The following is a 25,579-nucleotide window of genomic DNA, read 5'->3' on the forward strand; positions in this document are numbered from 1 at the left end:
TGCGATCCGTTGCCGGACACGGAAAAAAAAAAAAAAAAAAAAAAAAAAAAAAAGCAGATGGGGGAAATCTGTGAATATGAAAAAGAATATTATAAATATATGATTGAAATATAGATTCTAAAAAAGAAAAAGTTTGAAAACTGTTAGGCTATATCATACATATGGATTACTGTCCTAAATAACCTTAAAACTATCTTCTGTTGTTGTAGACACCACATGAATGAAGGAAAAGGAAAAAGTAGATAGGAAAGAGAGAAGACATGAGGATTTTTAAAAATAATTTTATTCAAGAATTTGAGCTAATCTAAAGCACACAATGCCCAGCACATGGTGTCAATAAATACTGGACAATCAAGAAATCCGCACATCAAATGGCACCTGTTTGTGGGGCCACTTTGCTGCACAACTTTAGGGAGCATTCTTGGCATTGTAGTCTATGTAAAAGACACCCTCTGGACTTAAGCAGCAAATAGCTGACATGGGCAAACGCAGGAGCCTTGCTCATGAAAATGTTTAAAAATTCCAAGGCATTATAGAACTACGGTCTGTGATATCCACAAAATATTCAAGTTGGCATTGTTCACTTTCCAGGAAAGCAAATAAATATATAAAGGGAGAGGTTAAATGGTTTTTCTGCGAGTTAGCATCCCAAGGGCGGAAGGGGAGGTACGGGAGGATTGTCTTAGACCCTCTATGGATATTCTTTAATTCTTCCAAATTAGACTCAGACAAAGTTGTCAAGAAAATTCATATGATATAATATTCCAGTTGGAAATCCTTGCAGAAATGGGCACAGGATGACTTGTCGAACTCCTTCAGTACGTACCAGTTTATATTTAAATAACCTTCTGTAAAATAGCTTCCCTTTGATTTTACATATTCATGAAGACACACCACCAGCATTGAAAGATAGCCAAGCAGAAAAGAGAAAAATCCTATTACACTGACAAGACAATTTCCTTGGCTAATGTAATCAGACAGTGCAGCTGCATTCCTTGTTAATCTAAATTTAGTTCAAATAACTAAAAAGCTTTACTCATTTTGTGATAAAAATTAGACACTTGCAAAATAAATTTCTGACAAATCACATAAATTTATTTTTGCAATAATCATTTAGTGCAGGAATCTTTTTAAAAATGCATTGAATTGGCATATCAAGATGAAATAACCTGATTTCTGAAAAAGCATTTCATCAAATGTTTTGTTAATTTCCATAAAAGCAGTATGAGGTGTCTGCTTAGTAACTGTGCGATTTTTTACTTTATTTTTTGCCTTACTTGGAAAACTTAACATAATTTGCCAACATACTTTTTAAACAAGATTATTTTAAGCCAGATTACTTGCTTAAGACTGAATGACAAGAGGAGGCAGAAGGGAAGACAATTTTAATGCTAATTTGCTGAGGATTATTTTTTAGTATGAAAAGAGGACAACTGATGATATAAGGCTGCATTTCTCAAGCTTATCTGATCATGAGCCTTACCTGGGATGCTCATTAAAAGATATGGGCTCTGGGTCTCACCCCTAGAGATCTTGATTCCTCAGGTTTGGGAGGGGGCTCAGAAATGTGTATTATTAAAAGCACCTGGATGAGTTTCAGATCAGGCCAATTTGGGGAATATGTGGTATCATGGAAAGAACACTGACCTAGTTTTAGTGTTCAAAACACAGGTTGTCAGCTCTCCCATGTGTCTTTACCCAACTCATTTTATTACAATAGGTCTAAATTTCCTCAGCTGTAATAATAAAAAACAAGACAATGAAAACAAAAAGACTGTTTTAGTCCACAAACCCCATGAAGATGGAAAGCAGGTGGGTTTTGCCCACTTCTCTATTCCCTGCACCGAGCCTGCTGCCTGACGCCCAGAGCAGCTCTCCTTAGTATGTGTTGACTAATTCACAGCTTAGATGAGCTGTAAGGGTCCTTTCAGCTTTAAAATTATCTGATTCTAAAATAAGTAATAAAACAATGCCTTTGACCCACCGTTTACAAAATGACAGTTATTCTCAAAATGAAATAAAAACTAAGCTGAAAAATGCCCCCACTTCTCACTGGTTTCAGGGCTGCACATTCCCAGTAAGTGTCTCAAAGGCCATGACTCGGGTAATTTGCTGTTGTATCTTCCTCAGAGAGCTGGGATGGTTAAAGATGATGCATTGGAAGCACTTAGGACGATGTTTGTTTGGCTCACAGTGGATGCTTAGTAAAGGTAAGTGCAATCCCGAAGACCAAGTAAATATTCTGTGTAAAATGATGCAGAAGAAAATGAGTTCTCTTACTACACTGGAGGAGTACAGCAGTCACAGCATGATTTTTAGGAGTTTTGATACTTTAGTCCTAAGACATACTGTTGAGTAATAAGTCCAGAATTGTCAGAAACCTTCCCTGGCATGCGTACGTTGTGCAGAAACAAGTGTTTTTGACACTGATTAGAAGGAAAAATAAACACTGAAAACTTAACATTTCAAATGTATTTTAAAACAAAATGGTCTTATTTATTTTAAAAAATTTATTAAATTACTCCATTTAAAAACTTCCTCATATTATGTATCTAATATAACTCAGAAGTGGTTCTCAGTGTGGTCCCCACACCAGGGGCATTAACATCACCTGGGAACTTGTTACGAATGCAAATTCTTGAGCCCTGTCCCAGACGTAATGAATCAGAAACTCTAGGTGTCCCGCCACAAAATCTGTTTTAACAAATGCTCCAGGTGATTATGATGCACACTAATGAATGAGAACCACTGACAGGGTAAACAAGACCATTGTAAACAATGAATTCAGAGAAGGCTGAATTCAAATTTCTATACACCTATAGTTTATCAGAATTGAAAAGACCACATTACGTACCCAGTCAACTGCCCATGAATACATTCAACTAGCAAACATACAACAAACCATTTTCGTATAATGTTTCCTCCCTTTGAAACACATCCTGAAATACTGAACCTGAAGTGAAAAAAGTAAACCACTGGCTTTGAGGATATTGAAGTCCTAAAAATACACATTTTTAATAATAAAAATATTACCAAGTATTACCAAGTTTAATTTTAATGTTACTAAAACATGAACAATTCAAAATGAGGCTATGGATATATACTGCAAACTCACAAGGGTTTTTTCTTTAAATCCAAATGGCAGTTCTGATTTAGAACTAGTACAAGGTTCTAATAACTAGCTATTATAGATTTATGGTTCTATGTTGTATGTAAGAAAAGCTCTCAGCTATAGATTCTGAAAATCTTAAAGCTACATTTTATACAAAAACAGCCAAGAGGGAAGAGATTTTTAAGTTGAAGGCAGAGTAGAGATGGGGTTGATGATGAGAGGTGCTGATCCATCCTCTGTCACATTCTCAGGTCACAAGTTGAGAAATTTGAGAAGACACAGTAAGAAGGTTATAGAACTACTGCTCATTCTGCATGGTTCTGCAGCCTGAGAGAACATGAGTCTTAGGTATGTTTTTCCAATATTTTCCCCAAGGCCTAAAATTCACCTAAGAGAAAGAGATCAACTTAAATGTATAAGAAAAACAAAGCAGTCTATTCACAATAGCTCCTAGTCAGGAACATTAAATGGCAGCGTGCTGATGACCTCTCCAGATTCAGTGACAATGGCATCGTAGACCCACCGTCGGTTGCAGCGGCACTCAGGCCCACACTTGTTGGAGTTACATTTGGGGCAGGGGTAAAAGCAGCCCAGGCAGTTCTTCTCTAGGCAATCACACAGGTCAACATCATTACAAATGAGCCTGCCACTTTTGTCATACTTCCTCACAACTCTGCAAAAGAAAAGAATGACACTGATATGACAATGTAATTGTCTTCAACATTGAGAATAATAAATAGTGAGCAGCAAACTTCATATGCATGCTCCTTTTACTCTGAAAGACAGCAGCCTAGAGGTCATCCAGAAACACTCCAGAATATTATATGGCAGTGATGTTGTGGGAGATCCACACATGGGAGATTACTTTTAGTAACAAAAAACATACCATTAGAAAGAGAAATAATATAACATAGGAATGGATTCGGGATATCAAATGGGCACAGGACTATCAAAAAGTGCAATGATAGTGCATCGGAAGTCTCTCCTACTAAAGCTATTACTCTAGTACAGGACAGTTGAAGCCCTTTTTAAATCGATTCCTAGTTTGAGATTACAGTCTATTTCTTGAAACTAACTCATGCATTTTATAATCCCACAAATCAAATATAGTAAGTTATGACCTTACTTGTATTTTACAGAAAAATACTCATTCATCTTTGACATTCGTGCTTTCTTTTTCTGCTCCCTTGTTTCAGGATTAAAGTCTGCTACCTGTGGTCCAGGGTTTTGAAATGCCAGGCATTTTAACTGCCGCTCTATTTGTTGCTGTGAAACAAATAAAATGTATTAGTAGGAAAAGCTGGATAGTTTTATCTGTTTTACATTGTCTCAAAATTAACTTTCTCTGACTTTCACCATAATGGCATAAAAGTACAGTATATATGTTTTACACAGAGAAATAAACAGTTTAATCTAATTTTCAAAAGATAAATTTTCTCACATTAGGCCATTCTTTTTGAATAAAGAAATACGTAATATAAAACTCATATAATAAAAATATTTTTTAAAAAAATCAAGGAGGAACAGAAGAATTATTTTTATACCTGCGAAACCAGTCAGTTTTCCAGATCTGATGGGGATGAACATCAGAATTAGCATTTTATGGTGGGTTTAAGCATTAAATTAGCATTTTAAGAAGGGAGTAAAAGCCCCTTAGCTGTTAGCCAAAGAAGCCCCTGAAAAGTGTCTCAAACCACAGTGAGAACCCACAGCACACTCAGCTATCCCCTTGAGTGCTCTGCGATGTTTCCTACCTACTCCATGTCTTGTTGTGGTGTGGACTCCACTGGGGCTCCAGTTCGGAAGAGCCACCTGAAGGATCCACTGTCAGGCACAGCCAGATTTGAACAAGAAAAATCTTGCTAGAATGACTTTCTAGAGTGGTAAGAGAAATTTTCACAAGTTTCTGGTGACTTATATTATTAAAAATTAAATGGGACCTAATCTGGAAGACAAGCAGCAAAAAATTGCACAAGTAGCACCCAGGAGGGTCCTTCAGAAAAGTTCATGGATAGATTTGTACTATCTTTCAATTATCCTCAATTCGTATTATCTTTCAATTTTATTTTTCCACAAACTTTTTGAAGTACCTCCACGAACTTTTTGAAGTACCTTCGTATGTCATGAGGAAAAGGAATGCTCTTTTGAAGGATTCTAGATGAAATTAATCTCGATAGCCTGAAAACACAGAGGCTGACATATACATGAAATACAATACCTTGAAACAAAAGAGAAACTTTTAGGATATGACTTTCAGTGTAACAAATAAGTAACAGACCTGGTAGGCTTTACTGCAGTTTGTTTAGTGTAATAATAGTCTATTCAGTCTAAATTATATATAAATATATTTCTTGAAAATTTCATCTTGGTGTGTATATTGGATTTATTTTAAAAACTTATCTTTATGAAGCATTTAGGTACAGCTATGAAATAAGCACAATTTAGTACCTCCTATTGCTATTCTCAGCAGCATACGTGCAAATCTTGGCTCTACCACTTATTAGTGGTGTGCCCAGAGCAAGTTCCTACTTCTCTAAGCCTCAGTTTCTCCTTTTGCAAAATGGAGTTCAGAAAAGTATTTGTGATAGGATTAGATGAGTTAATATATACAAAGTTTTATAACCATGACATGACATAATAAGAACAAAATAAGAGTCTGTTAAATAAAAACACTCTAATATATTCTCTCTATATATATTCTACTCTGAGGGCAGGATTTTTTTTTTTTTTTTATTGGTTATGAATGTTCATAGGGTACAAAGCTGACCATCACCACTCGTGCTCAAGATGTCATGGCTAGATCAATATTGGCAGCATGCCAATTACCACAAATTGTGATTATACCATGTGCCCCCCACCCAATTAATCCCCGACCTCCCTCCCCCTCCCCCTTCCCCCACCCCACTTTGAGGGCAGGATTTTATTGCACAGAACACTGGGCTAAAAATCAGGGAAGTGAGAGGTGGAGAGAAGATATTAAAGTGAGACCAGCCCCGCAACTGGCAGAGTGAAGCAAAGGGAAAGTCCCAGAGCATGGGGGAGCAGAGATCCTTCCTGAGGAGTCCTGACTGGACTTCACCTTCCCACCTAACTCCATGGGCATTTCAGAGATGCCCAAGTTGGGAACTCCTCAAAGAACATGGAATCATAAAATCTGTGTGCCATACCAGTTGTTTCTGTCCAATTTGACAGCTTTTCTCAGGAGAACTTTGATCTGTGGGTCCCTCTTGAATGGAATTTTTTTTTTCTGATTGTTCACTCATTTCTGATTGCTAAAAAAAGTGATCGGAAAAAAGTAAAACACATTAATGTCACATAACCAGTAACTTCATCTTATGCCTCTTTTCTTCTCTCCCTCCACGTCTCACTTTGTCCCGAGGCCAGACTTCCTCAGAAAGCCACCTGCACTCCCCGCTCCTCTTTCCGCTCATTCTCAACTTCTGCACCTGACTCTCCCAGACCACTCTCCTGACATTCTTTTCTACCCAGTGTTCCATGAGCAAAACAATTCGATCTTTTACAGTCCTTAGCATCCTAGACCTCTGGAGCAGGTGACACTGGGGACCTTCCTCTCCTGCTTGGAAAGACTATGAATTCTTAGACCTCCACTCTTCCCCCTTTACACTTACTCTTTTGAGAAAAAAGAAGGTAAGATGTTATTGTCATATAACTCCGGTAACTTCATGAAAATCTCATCCATTCCCATGGTTTCAGCTGTCACCTCTTCAGATATCATTCCCAAGCCTCCTCTAAAAGCCCTGACCTCCTCATTCAAGTTCTGACAAAATTATAATGCAACTTGTACCAATGAGAAGTCATCAGGTTTTTATAAAACCCAGCTGCTAAAATGCCATAATTTACTTCAAAATACTTCAATACAGATGCTGCTTGACTTATGATGGGATAAACCTATGAACCCAATAAACCCATCATAAATTGAATATATTTGCTTCCAATTTACAATATTTTCAACTTTTTTTTTATTTCATTGCTTTCACACCATCATAAAGTCAAAAAATCATAAGTCAAACCATGTAAGTCGGGAACCATCTGTGTGTATATATATATATAGGTGCTAGTTTATGGGCGTGTGACTGAGGTAAAGCCAATACAAGGTGCTAATCATGAATGCACAGTCCAGGGCTGGTCTGTGCTGTTCTATCAGAAAAGACCGCACTCCAGAGGAGGTGTACACGATCCCCACTGCCCTCCCTGACTCTCATCAGAATGATGATTACAGGGCATCATTTCTACCAAAGGAACCTAAGAGCTAAGCTTTACTAAGGTGGCTTGGGTCATTTAGCACCATCTCCCTGACAACTAACTGGAAATTCCATTTCTATCAGTGGATCTTTGTAAAGTTACATGACTATGCCAATTGTCGGGTTACAGCAATTCATAACTAAAGCCAAAAAGTTTCATTATTTTAGTTATACTAAGTTTTCCATTTGTATTGTCAGAGCTAGGGCTCAGATCCTTCTAACCCATTTTACAGACTGGGTCACCAGACCCCTCACATGCAGGTCCAGGGTAGGTAATTTGGAAAGATCCCAGGATCCATTGGCAGACGACATGAGCTCAGTCCACAGCAGCAGCAGCAGCAGCAGCAGCTGCTTACATCAGTAGCAGCAGAAGCAGCGGTGGTGGCCTCTCTGCGCATCCTGGGGGCACTGGCAACAACAGCCTCCAGCAACAGTAGTCGTCTCCCCGTGGCCCCCCTGGTGGTATCCCGGGGGCTGGGAGAGGAGGCCCTGTGGATCAGAGCCACTGTCCTTTATACTTAAGCCCATAACCCAGGACACCTGGGTGCACATGCGCAGTTACATTAGACAATAACGAAGGAACACCCGGGTGCAGGTGCATATTTACATCAAATGCTGGGCAAGATTCTGAACATCTGAGGAGCCTTGACCATTTTCCTGTATTTTCCCTACAATCTTCATTCTCCTAACATCTAGGGCCAACACCTTTGACTGCTCATTCCTCTGTTCACACTTTCCAAGTCCCAACATTAGGTTAGAAAGCAATATTGATTTTTCTTTTCTGATATTCCTAAAATTGATTCCTCTTTTCCGTTCTCTTTTGAGTAGTCCCTAATGATAATAGTGGTAGTGGTGGTAATGGTAATATTTTACCCTTGACCAAGATGGCCTCAGCTTGACCAAACTTTAGACAGGTTTCTTCCTCACTATAGATCCCTGACTTCCCTTTCCTTAAAGGATTTACTTTAGAAAACTTTCAATTATACATTCTTTCTCCAGTCCTTTGAGATGCAAATGTTCTCCCTTAATCTTGTCATTTTACAACCGATGACTGTCCTCCTCAGGGACCTTGAAGCCATCCATTTGAAATGTAATCATTAAAGAAGATTCGCTCTTATCTCCCAGTTTCTATGAGAGGATAGGAGCCTAACTTTGAATAGGCACCAATGAGCAAACACAGGTGGCATAATCACAGAGAAAGACATCTGCAAACTCAGGAACAACTCAATGTGCTCAACACATCCCATTGACTAATCTCCCCCCACCCCAAATTCTCCAGTACTTTTCCAGTAGTTCATCCCAGCTCTTAAGAACACTTTCACCCTTTGTATCAGTGGAGCTGAGTTTACACTGAGATCTGGTCTCTCTCTCTCCTATGTCAATAGCTGTGCATAGTCTTCCTTGCCTGTTTGAAAGCTGTACTTTTTCCAGAGCAATTTTGCTTTGACAACCTCACATGTAATTTCAGATCTGATTAGGCAAACCTTGCTGTGGAGTATTTTTCAAATTTTTAGATAAAATCATATGGAGCTGTTTTAAAAATCATAAATTCCTACTGAATCCTAGATCTATTGGGATTATAATTAGAATGAGAAATCTTGGAAATCTGTGTAATTAACAAGCTCTCCAGGTGAATATTATTGTTAGGCAATTATGGGAAAAAGGGTAGGGAAAGTAGTTATAATTTTCTCCATCCACTGCTGCCATCTGATCCTAAAAATATTGTCCATATTTCCTTCCTACCCTCAATTCATCTAATACATTCTGGCCATTTTAATAATTTTCCTAAATCAGAAATTTCTCTATCTCGGGGGCCGGCCCGGTGGCGCACTGGATAGTGCGCCGCTTGGGAAGCGCGGCGGCGCTCCCGTCCGAGGGTTCAGATCCCACATACGGACCGGCTCCCGCTCACTGGCTGAGCGAGGCGCCGGAGCAACACCGAGGCTTGCGATCCCGTTGCCGGTCCCCGGTCCGGTACGGGGGCAACACTGAGGGTTGCGATCCGTTGCCGGACACGGAAAAAAGACAAAAAGACAAAAAAAAAAAAAAAGAAAAAAGAAATTTCTCTATCTCATTCCTATTAAAAAGACTACAATGACTCCCCCTGTCAATAATATCCCACATTCCTTGCATATCAGATAAGGTCTATTAAAGCTGTCTCCAACCTCCCTGTCTAGGCTCATCTCCTGTCATACCTGCACTTGGGCCAAAGCCACCTGAACTCACTACTCCCATTAATGCACCTCTCATGTCTTACCTAACTGAATCTTTCAGTCTTGAGCTCCAGTCCCGTCTCAGTCCTCTAAGAAGCCCTCACTGATCACGGAGATCCCTTTTTCTTTTGGGCTCTGTTTGGCACTTCATTAAGAAAATTCCCAAAAGGGGATCCCAAACTCTTTAGCTTCTCCATGTAACAAATATTCCTCCACATGGGAATAGATGTGACAGGTTATGAGCATCTCTGCAAGCAAGAACTTTTCCTGAAAAGGTATAGGATTTAACTGCACTGGGAGAAATGCATATCTTATGCAGATCTTCTGCCTGAGGTACCTTTGTCTAAATCCTTTGTGAAATGTAGGTCTCAACAAATAGATTGAGGGAAAACTTTCTCCTTTGTATTCCAAATAAAGCAAAAGGAAATCATAATAGAATTTCCCCAGGGACTGAAATTGTAATTGGATTGCATTATGAGTCCAAAGTGTCTGTCCCAGGAAAAGTAGCAAAAAGGTTCAGAACTCCCCCTTTTTCCCTTGCTCGATATTTCCAAGGCAAGGGTTCCTAACCACAGAATGCAGGGGGCCCTTGAAATTGGATGAGTGAAAAAAAAAAATACATATTTATTTTCACTAACCTCTAACTGAAATTCTGGCATACCTTCTATTATAATGCAACCAACAAACCACCGTAGTGCCAGCAGCACCCGTTACTTTGTTGACTAGAAAATGCAGATTTTCATAATCCATTAGAATTGCCGTAGTTATGTCAAAATTTCATTTATGTTCATCATTTCTTCAGAATAATGGTAGTTCTTAGTCCTGCTACTAATGTTGTTAGTTGACATATATTACATCACAACATTTTGATAAGTATGTTTTAATATAATTGGTTTCCTTTGTAACCTCAGAGATTTTATTTTATATGATTAAAAATATCATTCTGAGGAATAGTCCACAGATGTCACTGTCTGCCAAAGGGGTCTATGACACAAGAGAACACAAGGTACTTCAAAAAGTTTATAGAAAACAGGAATTGAATGATAATACGAATCTTTCCATGAACTTTTTGAAGTACCCTCCTAATAGATCTGCAACATAACCAGCACCACTTTAGACAAGCCCAAGTACAAAATGGCGCCACCCACCTCCTCCCCTCCTCTCCCCCTTCCCTTTACAGAAGCCTCCTGACTTAAACAGAAACCCCTTTTGTTTCCACAAGGACGCAGCTCTCCACCCTGATCCATATTATCATAATGACCCTCCTTGAAGGTATCAGCCAGCCCTTGGCGCACTATATAAGCTCTATCACCCCCACACCTGGTGCTGTCCCCCATTTTCAGGGCAGCCCTGGGCTGCCTGCTATTTTGAGCACAGCCCAGCAGATTTTCTTCCTTTAATAAAGCTTGAACAGTACCCAGCATCTCAGCTCACTTTCTTTCACCTCCTAAGGTTAAGAATTCCTGCTACGAGGAAGTGAGAACCTGCTGCCACCATCTCCATGATCATGATGAGGACAATCAACAGCTCCCAGTTCAGGATCATTCAAGCTACACAAGATGCTCATCTTCAAGCAAATGGCTAGAAGACTTGTAGTATAGCCTGAATTACTGCATTTGTTGGAGATACAAAGAATGTGAAATCAGTTTAATAAACACTCTCTTGTGCCCTAAAATTATGTCAGATTGCCTATGAAAGATCCAAAATATGGTCTAACATAAAGAGAAGAGGCTCCTCCAGGTTGCAGACCCCTAGACTACCCACACAGACTCTAGAGCAGAGCTAGTCACAGTGTGGTCTGAAGATGTGGCAACTGTGTAGCACCAGTGTGGGGAAAGAGAACAAGCCTGGGCTTCATGGAAATCAAGTGCTTCATGAAGCACATTGGGTAGTCTAGCTGACATTTTTCTTCATAGCAAGACTGTCTTCCTGGAGAAAGCGGTTCATTGATTTACATTCTGACACAAGCTCCTTAATTCACCATGAACAGGATCCTTGAGTAGCTCAGGAGTATGTGTTGGTTGCAACATTCATCTTCTTTCTATAGTCAGTTTAATTTTACATGCAAGTTACTATTTCCATTAGGTCTTTTGCTTTCTGGGAGCCGTCTTATACCTTTCTTTACTCCCACCGAGCTCAGAACTAGTACATAGCCATGCTTGATAAATATCTTGTGAATATTGTGCTATGGCTACCAGTTATTAGGTACCTACTATGCGCTAAGCATTTTGCTAAACATTCTACATATATCACTTCATTTAATTCTCACAACAACACTGTGAACTAGATATTATTTTCTCTGTTTTATAAATAAGGAAACTGAGGCCCGAAAGATAATCCGGGTCACATAGTTACTGGAAGGCCGCATACGTTTGCAACCCAGATTTGTCTGACCCCAAATACTATCCTCTTTTCAGGATGTTACACTGCTTCAAGGTTAATTTTAATGATGATCATGATCTCTACACAGGATATTGCTGAGAGAGGGGTTGTAATCAATGTCAGCCGCACAGAACCTTTTCAAAAAGAAGCCTGGGGAAGGAATATGGAAGAATGCACTTTAGATAATCTCAGGTCTACCTTTTTTAGTTCTTCTGTAGTAGCACACAGCTCAGAGGGTGTGCTGGGAAAAGGCTCCCATCTCAGGCATGTGAGCTACATCTGACTTAAGACTGGATTCTAAAATCAGCATAGGAGAAGAAAGTCACTGTATTAGTCTGCTTGAGCTGCTCTAACAAAATACTACAAATTGGGTGGCTTAAGCAAAAGACATTTATTCCTTACAGTTTGGGAGGCTGAGAAGTCTGAGATCAAGGTGCTGACTGATGTAGTTATTGGTGAGTGCTCTCTTCCTGGCTTGCAGACTGCTGCCTTCTCACTAAGTCCTCACATGACCTTGTCTTGGTGCATGCACATGGGCAGAGCTCTCCCTCTCTCCTTCTTCTTAAAGAGCCACCAATCCTATCAAATTAGGGGCCCCCCTATGACCTCATTTAACTTTTTGGGATTAGGGCTTCAACATATAAATTTGGGGGAACATAATTCAGTCCATTACAGTAACATAGAGACAAAATTACCCTTGGGAATCCCTTCAGAAAATGCTGCATATGAATAGCCCTACACAGACAGGTATTTCCCCAGCATTGGAACAGATTATCGGTTCTTAGGTTGAGCATCAGATGAAGTAGCTGGCTAATACATAGGAGTCATGATGGCTAAATTATTCATGATGGATAAAGAATATTTTCCTTTAAACCTCAGGATCACGCACCCTGGCAAGTTGCTCACTCTGTGGAGGCCTCAGGAACTATGTCACTCAAGGAAACAGCACCAAGTCCAAGTCTCTGTCTTCACACTTACTCTGAGGCTCAGGTCATTGAGGGGAACTCCAGGGAAAATGGCTCACACTTTAATCACTTACACTATCTTTAACGTGCTCTAAAGATAAGTGTGTGCAGTTGAATTTATGTAAACTGATTGTGTCTTGCATAAAGTAGAATGAGTATGTTTCCACCTTTACCCCTAAAGGCAAATAATCAAAGCATGAAGTGTTCATTTTAAACTCTAGCCCAAAAGTTGATCTTTATTTCTATTCAGTAGCAGATAAAGCCATTTATTCAGACACACTATCTGTTAGACATCCCTTGAAAAATATTTGGAAGCAAAAGACACACGTTCATACAAAACAAAAGAGTAAAGCTATTTTAATCTCATTGTCTCTAGACTTAGTTCCTATACTCACTAAAAATGACAGGTCACTGAGATAATTGACAGGTTAGTCACATCCCACCAGGGGCTTATTTGTTAGACAGACAATTACTGTGCAGATGGTCAATTAAGTCATTCCCCTGCTGCTCCCTCCCAGATGATTCAGCTGTTTTCCAAGCCATAAAACTATAACCTCTAAAAAATCTCCCTTGCCATTTATCTGTAAGAGTTAAAAGTAAGCTTGAAATAAGCTTTTGAGAGTGTTATTAGATAAACAATGTTAATGCTTTAGAAGCAACTTTATTTACAATATCTACAGATTCCTAGAGATACTTTTGTAACTGTATTTTCCTACACACACACACACCACAAAACTCACTCTTGTGGCTCAATATAAAATAATGTGAAGACACACATAGTATATTTAAAATAATTTGAAAGTGCACTCAGCAGAGAATTTTATAATCTGTGTAATACAATGCGACCACATAGTTGCTATTGCTAATGCTGTGAATGCTGTAATCTGGCATCGCTTTAAAACCAACCCCCTTAAAGGGCCCGTCTGGGTCAGTTACAGGTCAGCATCTTCAAGGGTCTAACGATCCCTTATTTATAATATGGATCACTTGAGTTATACATTCAAGTTCTTCTTTGCGATTTTAAAGTTTATAAAAAACAGAAAACTGGTTAGTCTGCTCTACCAAAGGAGAGTGGAGAAGGAAGAATACTTTTTATGAGACCCAAAGACTGGGCCATTTTTAGCATTATCCTGATAAATATATTCAGCATTATCTTGATAAATATCCTTCTAAAGCACTCATCTCCAATACTTAAGTGTGGAGGTTCTTTCTCCCAGACCTCTACAGCCCTTTCGTGCTCATTTCTAAGGGTTCATTTTTATTTCTGTCCACACTGCAATAAAGAAACTCCAATGGTCTTTCACTCTCAACAACAAATGCATTAATACAGCAATATAAATGGAGTCAACGTTCTGCAGCTCGCTTTTGCCTCTGCTTTCTCTACCAGCCTCCGAAGGCATCAGGTTTAAAATGCACCATTTGTGAAGGAGTGCCTTTCAAACGATGAACTTCCACAGTCCTATTACTATTGCTTCTTAAGGAGAGGTGCCTTGTGAGCTGAAGTAGTGGGGTGGTAAGGAGAAAGTGCACCTACCTTTAAGTTGGATGAAAAAGAAGAAAAGAATACTGGAAAGAAAGAGAAACTGTACTGCCTTGTTTCCTTTGTTTTGCTGAGAAACCATGAAATCCTCAAGGGAAAAATCGTAAGGCCTCAGAGGTGCTTCTACAATCTAAGGCTTTTATAATAATGGCTGGGAAGAGGAGAAGTAGAAAACAGGGGAACTGGATGTAAATGTTCACTGCTCTTACACCACGAGTCCATCTAAAACCGTACAAAATCAGGTAATGACAGTTCATTTTCTCTCCCATCATCCATTCACAATAACCAATTAATCTAGAGTTAAGTTTCTATTTCTACTCTACTGCTCAGTCTCATATCTCCACTTCAAATTTCCAGTTAACACCAAATTGACGTTGGCTATTTTTGTACTTCCGTTTAAACAGCATGCTATATACACTCATGTATATATGCCAAAGCCATTTAAGAAAAAACTGTTTTGTCCCAAGAGAAAACTAAATTATATTTATAAGCTGTGTCTAAGAAATATATTAATCTCTAAATTACAGCCCTTTAAACATTGTCCTCTGCCACCAGGATTCAGATATTATGTTGTGAATCATTTAAACCATTTCACTGGAAGGTTTATTCCTGCCCTGTTCATCTGTGAATTATAGGGTAAAAACCACTATTTCATTACTAATTACTTTTATTGCAAAGAACAAGGAAAGGAAACAAAATCCTTAATTATAAGGAATTGCAACCCATCTGGCAATGATGCAACACCTTAAGGTTGTTCCAGAATGGAAATATTTGACCTGAACTATATATTGATTAAGCCACTGCTATATTTTGAGATTACACAGTCAATTTTGTATAATAAAAAATGGGTTTCTTCTTGCCAGTTCTGGACCAATAAAATTCAAAGCAGGTAAAAATCCTACCCAACTTTCCCACAAACTGCCAGTCATCACACCCTTCAAAAATATATTCTTTGGTCAATGTTTCTCTTTGTTCTCACACAATCAGCAGGAGAAGGTACTCTTCCCTGATCTTAACACACAAAATGCTACAGTAACATGCAAAAAGAACAAACATATCAAGGGCCAAGGGCAAAGGCAATAATGCTATTGAAACAAGACAGAAGAAAAGGAAAATCTTCTAAAGCATAAGGATTGTAACCAAGGAAGAAAAGGCCCAACCAAAAACTTTTAAAAATTGAAGTGCTGAGAAGTAGCAGTGCACCACAGAAATGAAAGTTGTTGCTTTCTCTTATTTCTTCAATTTAAATAAGAAAATAAGTCATAAAAAATAATCATCCTGTATTATTTACAAGTTTCTCAAGCAAACCCTAATATGGTTTTTGAACTAATAGTTTAACTGGTAAATCTTCAGGAGAACTTTATGTCACCTTTTAAAAAGATAGTTTAATTTTTAAAGATGGAAGAGGATTTTTTTTAAAGGTAATAATTCCTCACTAGATTTGCTAATCCAGACAACATGAGGCTTCTGAATTAAGATGGAGGAATAGACAGTCACCAGTGTCACTCTCTCCCACAATCGACCAATTTACAACTATTTAAAAAAGCAGTAAATGCCAAGCTCGTAGAACTAAGGGGAAAAGGAGGAGAGACCTACAGAGTTCATGAAGATGAGAGAAGCTGCGATGAGAAAAAGAAAGGATCACTCCAACCATTTCAAGCCCTGGCCACTTCAGGGCTGGCCCTGGTGAGCACAGGGAGTAAGAGTCGGCAAAAATTGCAGCTGTGCCCTTTATGGGAAGTTACTTGGAGGCTGCAGGGAAGAGGAGGGCCTTGGTGGACCCCAGGCCAGCAAGACCACTGACAGGGTTCCCGTGGACCCACATAGGAGTGAGGGGCCACAGACAACTGAAAAGAAGGAGCCAAAGGCTTGTGAGTCGTCGCAAGGGACCAGTGAATGGCCTACCTCAAGGGAAGTATTTGTAGCATGGGAGGTGGTGGAGACAGGCCCACTGGGGAAAATTGGGGGCTGATCTGCTCTCCAGTCAGCACAGACCCACTCAGTGGAGACTGGTCAGGAATATAGAACTGCAGGGGGTGCAGTTTGCTGAAAAGACTCAGGGCCCGGGCCAGAGTTTTCACACAACCCAGGTGTACTGGCCCTCACAAGACCCGGAAGTGCTTACAAGGTCCACAGTTAAAACCTGAGCTGCACAAAAAGCCTTCCCCAGGGAATCAGCAGCAAAGCAGCAATTTAGCTCAAGTGCTGTTCCCCACAGGAAGTTCCCCCATTTTAGTACTAAGCAAAGGACAACAGTTAGTTCCAGTGCAGAGTTTACGTGGTGGGTGCAACTAATAATCCAACACAGAACTGAAAGAAAACACAAAACACCCACAGATCAGAGACAGAGTTCTGATATTAACCAGTAAAGATCTAACACCACCAAAGAACAGTTATAAAACTAGAAAGAGCTGGAAGACCCCCAGGCTCCTGAGACAAGCTGAGGGAAGCCTGAGGGCCTCAGCCATGTGCCCCTGATGAACTGCTGCCAGAAGCCCACGGGCTACCAAGCTGGGGTTGTGGGGATGTGAGGGCCTCAGCCATGTACCCCTGACATCTGCATCCAGCCCAGTGACAAACCAAGCCACCACAGAAGCTTCTGGAGCTCTTGAGCCAGGGTGGGGGGAGCTGAGGGCCACAGCCATGATCCCGTCATCTGCATCCAGCCCAGTGAGGATCATACCTCTAATAGGAGCCCCCTGGGATCCCAAACAGGGTAGAGGGGAGCCAAGGGCGTTATCCGTGCCACCCTGACACACACATTTAGTCCAGTGATGACCTACCTGCTGCCAGAAGCTCCACAGGCCCACGAGATGGGGTGGGCGGGGCCAAGGGCCTCAGCCACATCCCCTGATGTTCACATCCAGCCCAGTGACAACTGAGCCAATGCCAGAAACTCCCCAGGCTCCCAAGCTGGAGTGGGGGAGTCCACAGGCCTCAGCCACGCGCCCGTCCCCTGCCCTCTGCAAGCAGGCCAGCAAAGGCGCTGGCTGTGGGCCAGCCCCACCCCCCAACTCCATTTCTCTACTTTCCTCCCCCCACCCCTCCCACTGCTCTGCAACAACATCTTTGAATGTAAAATAATAATAAACAAATTATAAAAAATAAAATAAGTTTGCTAGTCCAGAATATATTACACTTTTGACATGACTTTTACTAAGAAAATGTATTTCTTTCTCCTCAGATATTCTCAGGTTTTCTAGAGAATAAGTTGAAAATAAAATTGGTTGCTTTTTCAAAAGAAGGATTCACATGCTAAAACACTCCTCGGTTTACCCATTAATTCTCAGGGAGTATTAATTATGCTTTTGAGTTGTATTAATTTATTTTATGTTTGAGCTATCTGTATATTAATTTGTAATATATATCACAAACTGTACTTAAAAGTAATACAGCGCATAAACTTATTCATTGTAGCATTATTTATAATCGCAAAATATTGGGAGTGTTCATACACAGGGGAGCGGTTGAATAAACTAGGGAACACCCATATGTACCATAAGCATGGAGTATTATGCAGCAGTTAAAAAAAGAATAAAAAGGGAGCGTGGTGGCGCTCCCGCCGAGGGTTCGGATCCCACATACAGACCGGCCGCTCACTGGCTGAGCGAGGTGCAGGTGCAGCGCTGAGGGTTGCGATCCCGTTGCCGGTCCCGGTCCGGTACGGGCACGACACTGAGGGTTGCAATCCATTGCCGGTCACGAAAAAAGACAAAAAGGAAAAAAAAAAAAAGGAATAAAAAGACCTCTAGGAAGTAACATAAAGTGATTCCCAAAAGAAATTGTTAAATGAAAATGTAGAGTACAAAGAGTATTTATGGGATACTACCCTTCATGTAAGAAAGAAGGGGATATAAGAAAATTCCTATTGCAGTCAAACGATTTTAATAAATTCAATATGATATAGAATGTGGCTAATGAAATAATTAAAAATTCACTAGATTTACAAAAAATAAAAAGGATTATAAGCATCTAGAGAGGGGCTATAGTAGGAAACTCTCTAGCTTTATATTCCTAAATGTGTTAGCATCTTCCTCAGCAGCTTCTGAACAAGTTGTCACTGGGCCTACTTGATACTCTAATGGAAAGACCCCGGTGAGGATAACTCTTATTGTCTGGGTACTATTACTGCTGTTTTGCTTGTGGTTATTGTTTGATTAGGGTACTGTTTTATTGTGAAGCTATAATGAGTTGTATTTTTGAAAAGCCATATTTCCCAGTAGGAATCACCATGGGGGTCCAGAAATGGATGAAGCTGATAACCTAAGCCAGGACCAGTGGCTCTGTCATTGGAAACCCTCCTGGATATCTACCCCCACTATGCTTTAAATCATCCACCCAGCAAGCATTATTAAATACCTCTTATCAGCCATGCACTGTGCAAAACAGAAAGAGACAAGACATGGTTCCTTTCTTCAAAGAGCTCACAGGTCTAGTATGAGAAGATATGTAATCCAATAAGTACAAGATGTGCATCACACAGGGTCAAGGCACTGCCAGGCCAGTTGGGGGAGTGGAGGGACTGGTGCACTTTCCTGGAGATGGAGGTGTCAAGAAAGACTCTAGAAGAGGTGTCAGTTGGTGAATCTTGAAAAATGCACAGGGAAAAGACAGATAGAGAGGGAGTGGGAAGGGCATTCTTGGTGAAGTTGCTCTGAGTAAGAGCTTAATGTAGGGGAACTCTACATATTTCAGGAGAGCCAGTGGAGATATGAGGGGCTGTCCACGCTGTGATAAGGCTGAACCCCAATGTGCACTGCAGTAGTCTCTGTGTATTTATATTGACTCTAATGAGTGTCATTCTAGATGATAAATATGGAATGGCTGGCAAGCAGGTGAAATAGGCAAGGAGAGGGGAGTAAGCAGGGTTACGCCATTGCAGGACCTCCAGCAGCTCCAAATTTTGGATAATCATTAAAATGGTTTTACATAATTTATAACCTGAACAGAGAGTGGTATAAATGAATATAATGTGCAAGTTAATAGTTTTTATATTAAAATAATTGAATTAGTTTACTTTTATTGCTATTATATTTACTATTAGTATTACATATTTACTATTAATATTAGCATAACGATTGTGCTAATATTACATTACTAATTTTATTTAACGATATCATAGCACACATTATTTCATGGAATACTTCTCATCCTCAGGACAGATTTTGCACTTGCTGTACCTAAATTTGGTCCTATTGTTCTCTCTTCCAGAAATGCCTTCCTGTCACTCCCTTAATGAAAATTATAGACATTTGGTACATAACCAAAGCTCTAAAATAGACATCTTCTTGGATCCAGCAATTCTTCTTTGGGAAATTTATTCTAAGGAAAGATAAAGATCTTTGTAAAAATTTAGCTACAAGAATAAACCTTGTATTAATTGGTTGGTTGTAGAGTTACTAGGTTGGGAGAGTAAAAATTTAGCAACTTAATTATCTAAACAAAATAATGTAATATGATGAAACCATTCAAAAGGTATTGTGGAAATTTATTTGTTCACAGGAAGAAAGATCTATACACTTTATTATTTTAAAAGCAGCTCTGAGAATGTAGAGGGTTTTAAAAAATGATTTCTTCCAAATTTTCAAACTTATCGGCATAAATCTGTTCATAATATAATTGTGTGATAACTTATGTCTGCAGTATCTGTAGTTATTTTTTTTATCCATAATACTATTTATTTGTGCCTTCTCTCTCAGAGATTTCTAATCTTTTCAAAGAACTTTTAGCTTTCCTCTTTTTTTTTTTTTTAATTTCTGGTGTCTATTTCATATACTTCTAGAAACTTTAGGTATATTTTGATGTTCTATTGCCTTAATATGTATGCTTAGCTCATTAGTTTTCATTCCTCTTTGTTTTTAACCTCATGTAAGCATTTACGGTTGTAAATCTCATTAGGTTCTGCCTCTACCAGCCCAGCTTATTTTTTATCTTCCCTCCTTTTATCATCTGTCTCTCTCTCTCTGATCTGATCTCTTGTTTCAAAGAATAAGTGATATTTTAATGTTTTTATTCCATAGAGGAGTTTGTTCAGTATTTTCTTCTGTTCTATGGTATATTTATTCTTCTATGTGTTCTTTACCAGCTTTTTGTTTTTCCTGGTACTTTTGCAGAGGTCCCATTGTGGTCCATTCTGATTATCTGTGATCTTTGCATTTGTTGAAGGATGAGAGGAGGAGGACCTGGGGTCGGGGTGGACGAGCTCGGGAGAGCAAGTAGTTAGCTGTATGTATTGACTTGGGAGTTTTCCCACCAACTCCTTGTTCAGGAGACTCACACTCACTCCTGGTGCACAAATAAGTCTGAAATGTCTCTGGTCCTCTTATTGATCAAGACTAGTAACTGCAGAGCTGATGGCCACCCACCTTCTTCCCCACCCTCCCGTCCCACACAAGGGCGGTGTCAAGGGCGGTGTGTTTGTACATTTCCTCATTCTCCTCCATTTCCTCTGCTACCCGGTGATGCCTCTCAGGCCCCAGGGACCTGTTGGAAGCTTGTCTGGGGCTTGCAATTCCAAGCAAAGGATTGCAGGTTTTGCCTTTTAGCGGATGCTATTTAATTTTGGAAGATTCTGCATATTGTTAAAGATCCACAGAACCATATGTTTTCTCTTACATTTCTTTCACAATTGGGCCCAAATTTTACTTTATTTAGAAGTCATTATTCATAGATCGTGTTTTTCAGATTGTGCTGTTTCCTTTGATTGAATTTTTACCTCTGTTTCACACCTCCCATATTTACCAAGCCAACTTCTAATACTAACCTCGTTTCTCTGCCTTCAGTCCTTTATATCTTGGTGAATTACTGTCATCGTTATCCTCCTTAAAATTTCTGTTACATTGTGTCAATTTCCTCCTGCAAAACCTTGGAGATCCTCCACATACTTCAGGACGTCCATGACATGACCTAATTCTACCTTCCCAGCCTCCTTTTTACTGCATCCTTCTATTAACCTGACACTAAATGCCAGAATTCCAGAATGTTCTCACCTCCAGGACCCACTTATGCTTTCCTCATGGTATACGTCTAAAATCACCACTGTGAAATCCCCCTTATTGCCCAAATAGGATAAGCATCCCCTGCTTTTCTGTTTCCAAGCTTGTTTGTAGTTGGTTATTTACATACTTGTCTCCCCTGCTGGATTTCTCCCACTTCAAGGCAGGATCCTCTTGACTTCATCTCTATAGCATGTGCTACAGCAACTATACATTGGTGCTCATGTATATGCACTGATAGAAAAGATCAATGACACATTTCCCCACTGGGAATAATAAATTTGCGACCTGTTTCTTATAAGCCTGAGCAATACAAAGCACTTTTTCCAGTGTCTAACTCATTTCCCCACCCTACCTCTACTTTCACCTGCCCTGTTAAATTGGAGAATGATTCCTGCTTTGCATAATAGGCCAGGAAAGCCTTAACTTTCACAAACACAGCAGTGACTAAGAGCAGTCCATCTCCATGACTTTATATCTGCAGTGTGTTTCCTCCTCTTACTATTGCCACAACCTAAATCAACATAGTGTTGATCTCAAATGTGTGTTAAAAAAGAAAAAAAAAAGAAACAAAAACACAAGCTAAAACTAAACAAAAACACAGTGTTCTGTGTGGGTAAGGAAATACCATTAGATATTAACAGTAGGTATCTCTGGATTTTTGTTTTATAATTTAGAATTTTCTATATTTACCCATTTCTTATAATAAGCATATATTTCACATTTTTAAAAGTATTAATAAATACTTTAAAAGATACTTCCAAGAATAGCATACAGTATAGCTCTCTCATATGTGCAAAATAAATAAGTCCAGCAGATGGCGCAAAAACCATAATCCATAATTAAAATAGCTTTTAAAAAAATAACCATTACTACTTCAAGAATGCCATATGAAGGACATGTTTCTTAGTGATCAGGAATCAGCCAAAATGGATGCTGGTTCCAGAATTTTCATCTCCACTAAGAATGATTTGTTTACTTCTACAATCAAAGGTGAATCATTTCAGAGGTAAGTAAGGGGCCTCTGTAATAAGAAGGATGTATGAGACCTACAGAAGCTGCAGCGCAAGACGGTCTGTGTAGAAAATTCTTAAGGAGTGGACAAGCTATATGTCAATGTGATGTCGCACCTGCAAAGGGCTTTGGAGATCATATAGTTCATCAGTTTTCAAACATTGTTTTTAAGATTCTTCTCTAAAACTCCAGTATATGAAACCAACAAAAGTGGAGCTATCCTAATTAAAGCAGGAGATGGGGGCAAGAGCCCTGCTAGGCCTTCTCTTTGACCCAGCTCAGTCCCACTCCTTTGGTGGCTGACATAATAAAGAATTGGCTATGCTGAATCAACATTTATGGAATCCATAAAATATTTTCAAAAGGTCCCTAGTGAAACACCACCAATGCAGCATATACTTTCATTTTACTCCTGAGAAAATGGATGCTCAGATGAGGAGAGTTGCAAATTAAAAATGAAAAACATAAAATGCCAAAAAATTATTAATTGCTGTATAGGAAAACATCAATAAGGACATTTGAAATGCATCATAAATTCAACATTAATGCTTTTCATAAATTTGACATCTGAAATTAGAATTTATAGTGTATTAAGTGTCTGATATTTGTAACTTCATATTCACTTAAATCCATTTTCTGGTTGTATATGGTTATGGAAACTATAGGAAACTCAGCATTTCAGCTAAAGCTAGCTTTCATTAGTAATATAAACATATTCCTGGGTTATATTTATATAAAAAAGTTTATTTATATCAATAAAATATCCTTATCCTGTATTTAATGTATAGTCTATAATTTTGGGGTGCAATTATTAAACATAACAAATAGTGATTTGATAGTATAAAATTCATTTTAGAACTTCTAAAATCCCGTAAAAATCTGTCTTAATAATGTTTACAAAGTAGATGCAACAACCTATTTAAATGCAGTTACCTAAGGTTTCTTTTCAATACAAGTCCAAATTTAACTATTCTTATAAAAATTATTCTTAGAGATTTTTCCTGTGTTTTGAATGCCCATGTCTATATGAAGCACTGCCTGTTATTTCCAGGACCTTCCTCCTTGACACCCTACATTTCTGGTCTATGGAAGATGTGTGTGAATTAAAAACTTTTGTTTGAGGCTTCTCAGTGTACGATAGACTTTAAGCTAACAGAAGAAAAATTCAAAGGTAAATGGGGTTTGGCAGGGGGCAGAGCCGGTCTTTACTCTTGCCTCTGCCTCTGTTAGCGCTTTGATCTTAAGCATCTGTTCCCCGCGTTAAAATCAGAAAAATTACATTGACCTGAGTTGCTTATTAAGCCATTGTCTCTCAGTTCCACATCCACTTTTTTATTCTCTGCATTGTAATGTTAGGACTTGGACTCTACAAACCACATTTTGGCTTTGCCAGATCTGCCATGAGGGTCTCTGAGGGACACAGAAAGGCTGGAAGAGGAGGGAGAGGGGCTTGCTTGCTCCTTCGTGTTTGCTTCCAGTTTCTATCTGCATCACCCTAGAAGTGGCTTTTCCTTCTGGCAGTGGCTGTGGGATTCCAGTGCCCAGGATTTTCTCCTCAGTCTCCCAGACCCAGCCTACTGTGTCCCCCTAGAGATACCAGCACTGTTGGGCCAGAGCCCCCTCCACAGAGGTCTGGATCTAGCTCGAAGGGGCCCTCTGAGTTTCTGAGGCATGGGCACCAGTTAAGCCAACCCCCTCCTCAAGGTTGGGACCCCTGCTCTGCTGAGACTTTCTCTGAGCTCCGAGGTGGCTGCAACAGACTCCGGGTTCCAATAACACCCCCCACCCCTCCCTTGTTGCCCACCCTCCTAGAGCTAGCTGTTTCCTGCTGTTCCTATTTTTGATGTTATCTCAGTGCTACCCTTTTGTCTTTTCAGTTCTCCAATACCAGTTCCTTATAATTTCAGTCAAAAAAGCCAATCTGGTTTCTGATTTCCTCATTGGATCCTGACTGATGCTAGAGATTCCCAGGAAACTGATTCTCAGGGTGGGATTCTGAGCTTAGGCTTGATCATGCCTTTGGCCTTGAACACAGTGCTACTTCCTAGTGCCACCAGTATTAATCACCTGTGGTTGATTACAGTGAAGTACCTACTGAAGCAAGGTGCCTTCAGGGACCAAGTGGCTGCTATGTTTAACCACTACGACTGCAAGAATTGTGGGATGGAATGGCTATTTCTGAGTGTGCTGGAGCATTCACAGAATGAAAATGACCAGCTTGAGACATGTTAGACTAAGGCAGTTCATCTAAAAGAATCTCTGAATTCTTGTAGCTGCTTTGCAGGATGCACCATTACAGTGCAAGTTGAATTCACAGCCTTGCCAAGCTTCTAATGTGAGAATTAGGGCATCGGTTGGGAAGGAGAGAGATCCTGAGATGTGGAATAAGGAAGTCTGGGTGAAATCAAACATAACAGAAAATCTTGTACTTCCTTGTCCAAGCTTCTACATTTTAGTAACTCCAACCTTTGCTCTTTATTCTCCAACCCCATGGGAGAGACCCACTTCTTTTTTTTTTTTTTTTTTTTCCTTTTTGTCTTTTTTCGTGTCCAGCAATGGATCGCAACCCTCAGTGTCACGACCGTACCAGACCGGGACCAGCAACGGGATCGCAATCCTCGGTGTTGCGCCTGCACCTCGCTCAGCCAGTGAGCGGGAACCGGTCTGTATGTGGGATCCGAACCCTCGGCGGGAGGCGCCACCGCGCTCCCAAGCGGCATACTGTAGCAGTGCGCCACCAGGCCGGCCCCAGAGACCCACTTCTAAGCTATAACCTGGGGTTCTTCTTTTGCTTTTTCACTTCTCCAATACTTGTTTAAAAAATTCCTAATATTAAAATCTCTTTGTTAGAACAGACAAACAAAGAACTGGTCTGGTTTCTGTTCTTCTGACTGAACGCTAATGGAGACACTGCCTCCGAGGGCTATTTTGAGGCTGAGACAAAGCGTTATGTAGCACATTATGTCACACGTAGAGGTCACTCAGCAGGTAGTGGTGTCTTCCTGCCAACCACATCACTTCCCTATTGCATTATGCTACTTTTAATTGGGTAGGTCATAACTTCTCTCTGAACTTATTTATAAAATGAGTGTATTT

General features: G+C 39.8%; 1 protein-coding gene across 1 annotated transcript; it reads right to left on the bottom strand.

The window, feature by feature from the left end:
- Positions 1 to 3,056: 3,056 nt before the first annotated feature.
- Positions 3,057 to 17,327, bottom strand: ARL14EPL (ADP-ribosylation factor-like 14 effector protein-like). Its single transcript, XM_008571297.1, has 4 exons — positions 17,258 to 17,327; positions 6,280 to 6,384; positions 4,239 to 4,378; positions 3,057 to 3,785 (listed from the first exon to the last, which is right to left on the bottom strand). The coding sequence occupies exons 2-4, from the start codon at positions 6,373 to 6,375 to the stop codon at positions 3,563 to 3,565; spliced, it is 459 nt and encodes a 152-aa protein (XP_008569519.1). The 5' UTR covers positions 6,376 to 6,384; positions 17,258 to 17,327; the 3' UTR covers positions 3,057 to 3,562.
- Positions 17,328 to 25,579: the final 8,252 nt, after the last annotated feature.

The sequence above is a fragment of the Galeopterus variegatus genome, unplaced genomic scaffold, assembly GCF_000696425.1.
Source record: "Galeopterus variegatus unplaced genomic scaffold, G_variegatus-3.0.2 Scaffold676, whole genome shotgun sequence".
NCBI classification, from domain to species: Eukaryota; Metazoa; Chordata; class Mammalia; order Dermoptera; family Cynocephalidae; genus Galeopterus; species Galeopterus variegatus.

Coding starts and splice junctions, on each gene's coding strand:
- ARL14EPL (XM_008571297.1), bottom strand. CDS start 6,375: ATGAGTGAACAATCAGAAAAAAAAAATTCCATTCAAGAGGGACCCACA. Junction 4,379..6,279: donor AAATTGGACAGAAACAACTG/GTATGGCACACA, acceptor TTTGTTTCACAG/CAACAAATAGAGCGGCAGTT. Junction 3,786..4,238: donor TATTTTTCTGTAAAATACAA/GTAAGGTCATAA, acceptor TTTCTTTTGCAG/AGTTGTGAGGAAGTATGACA.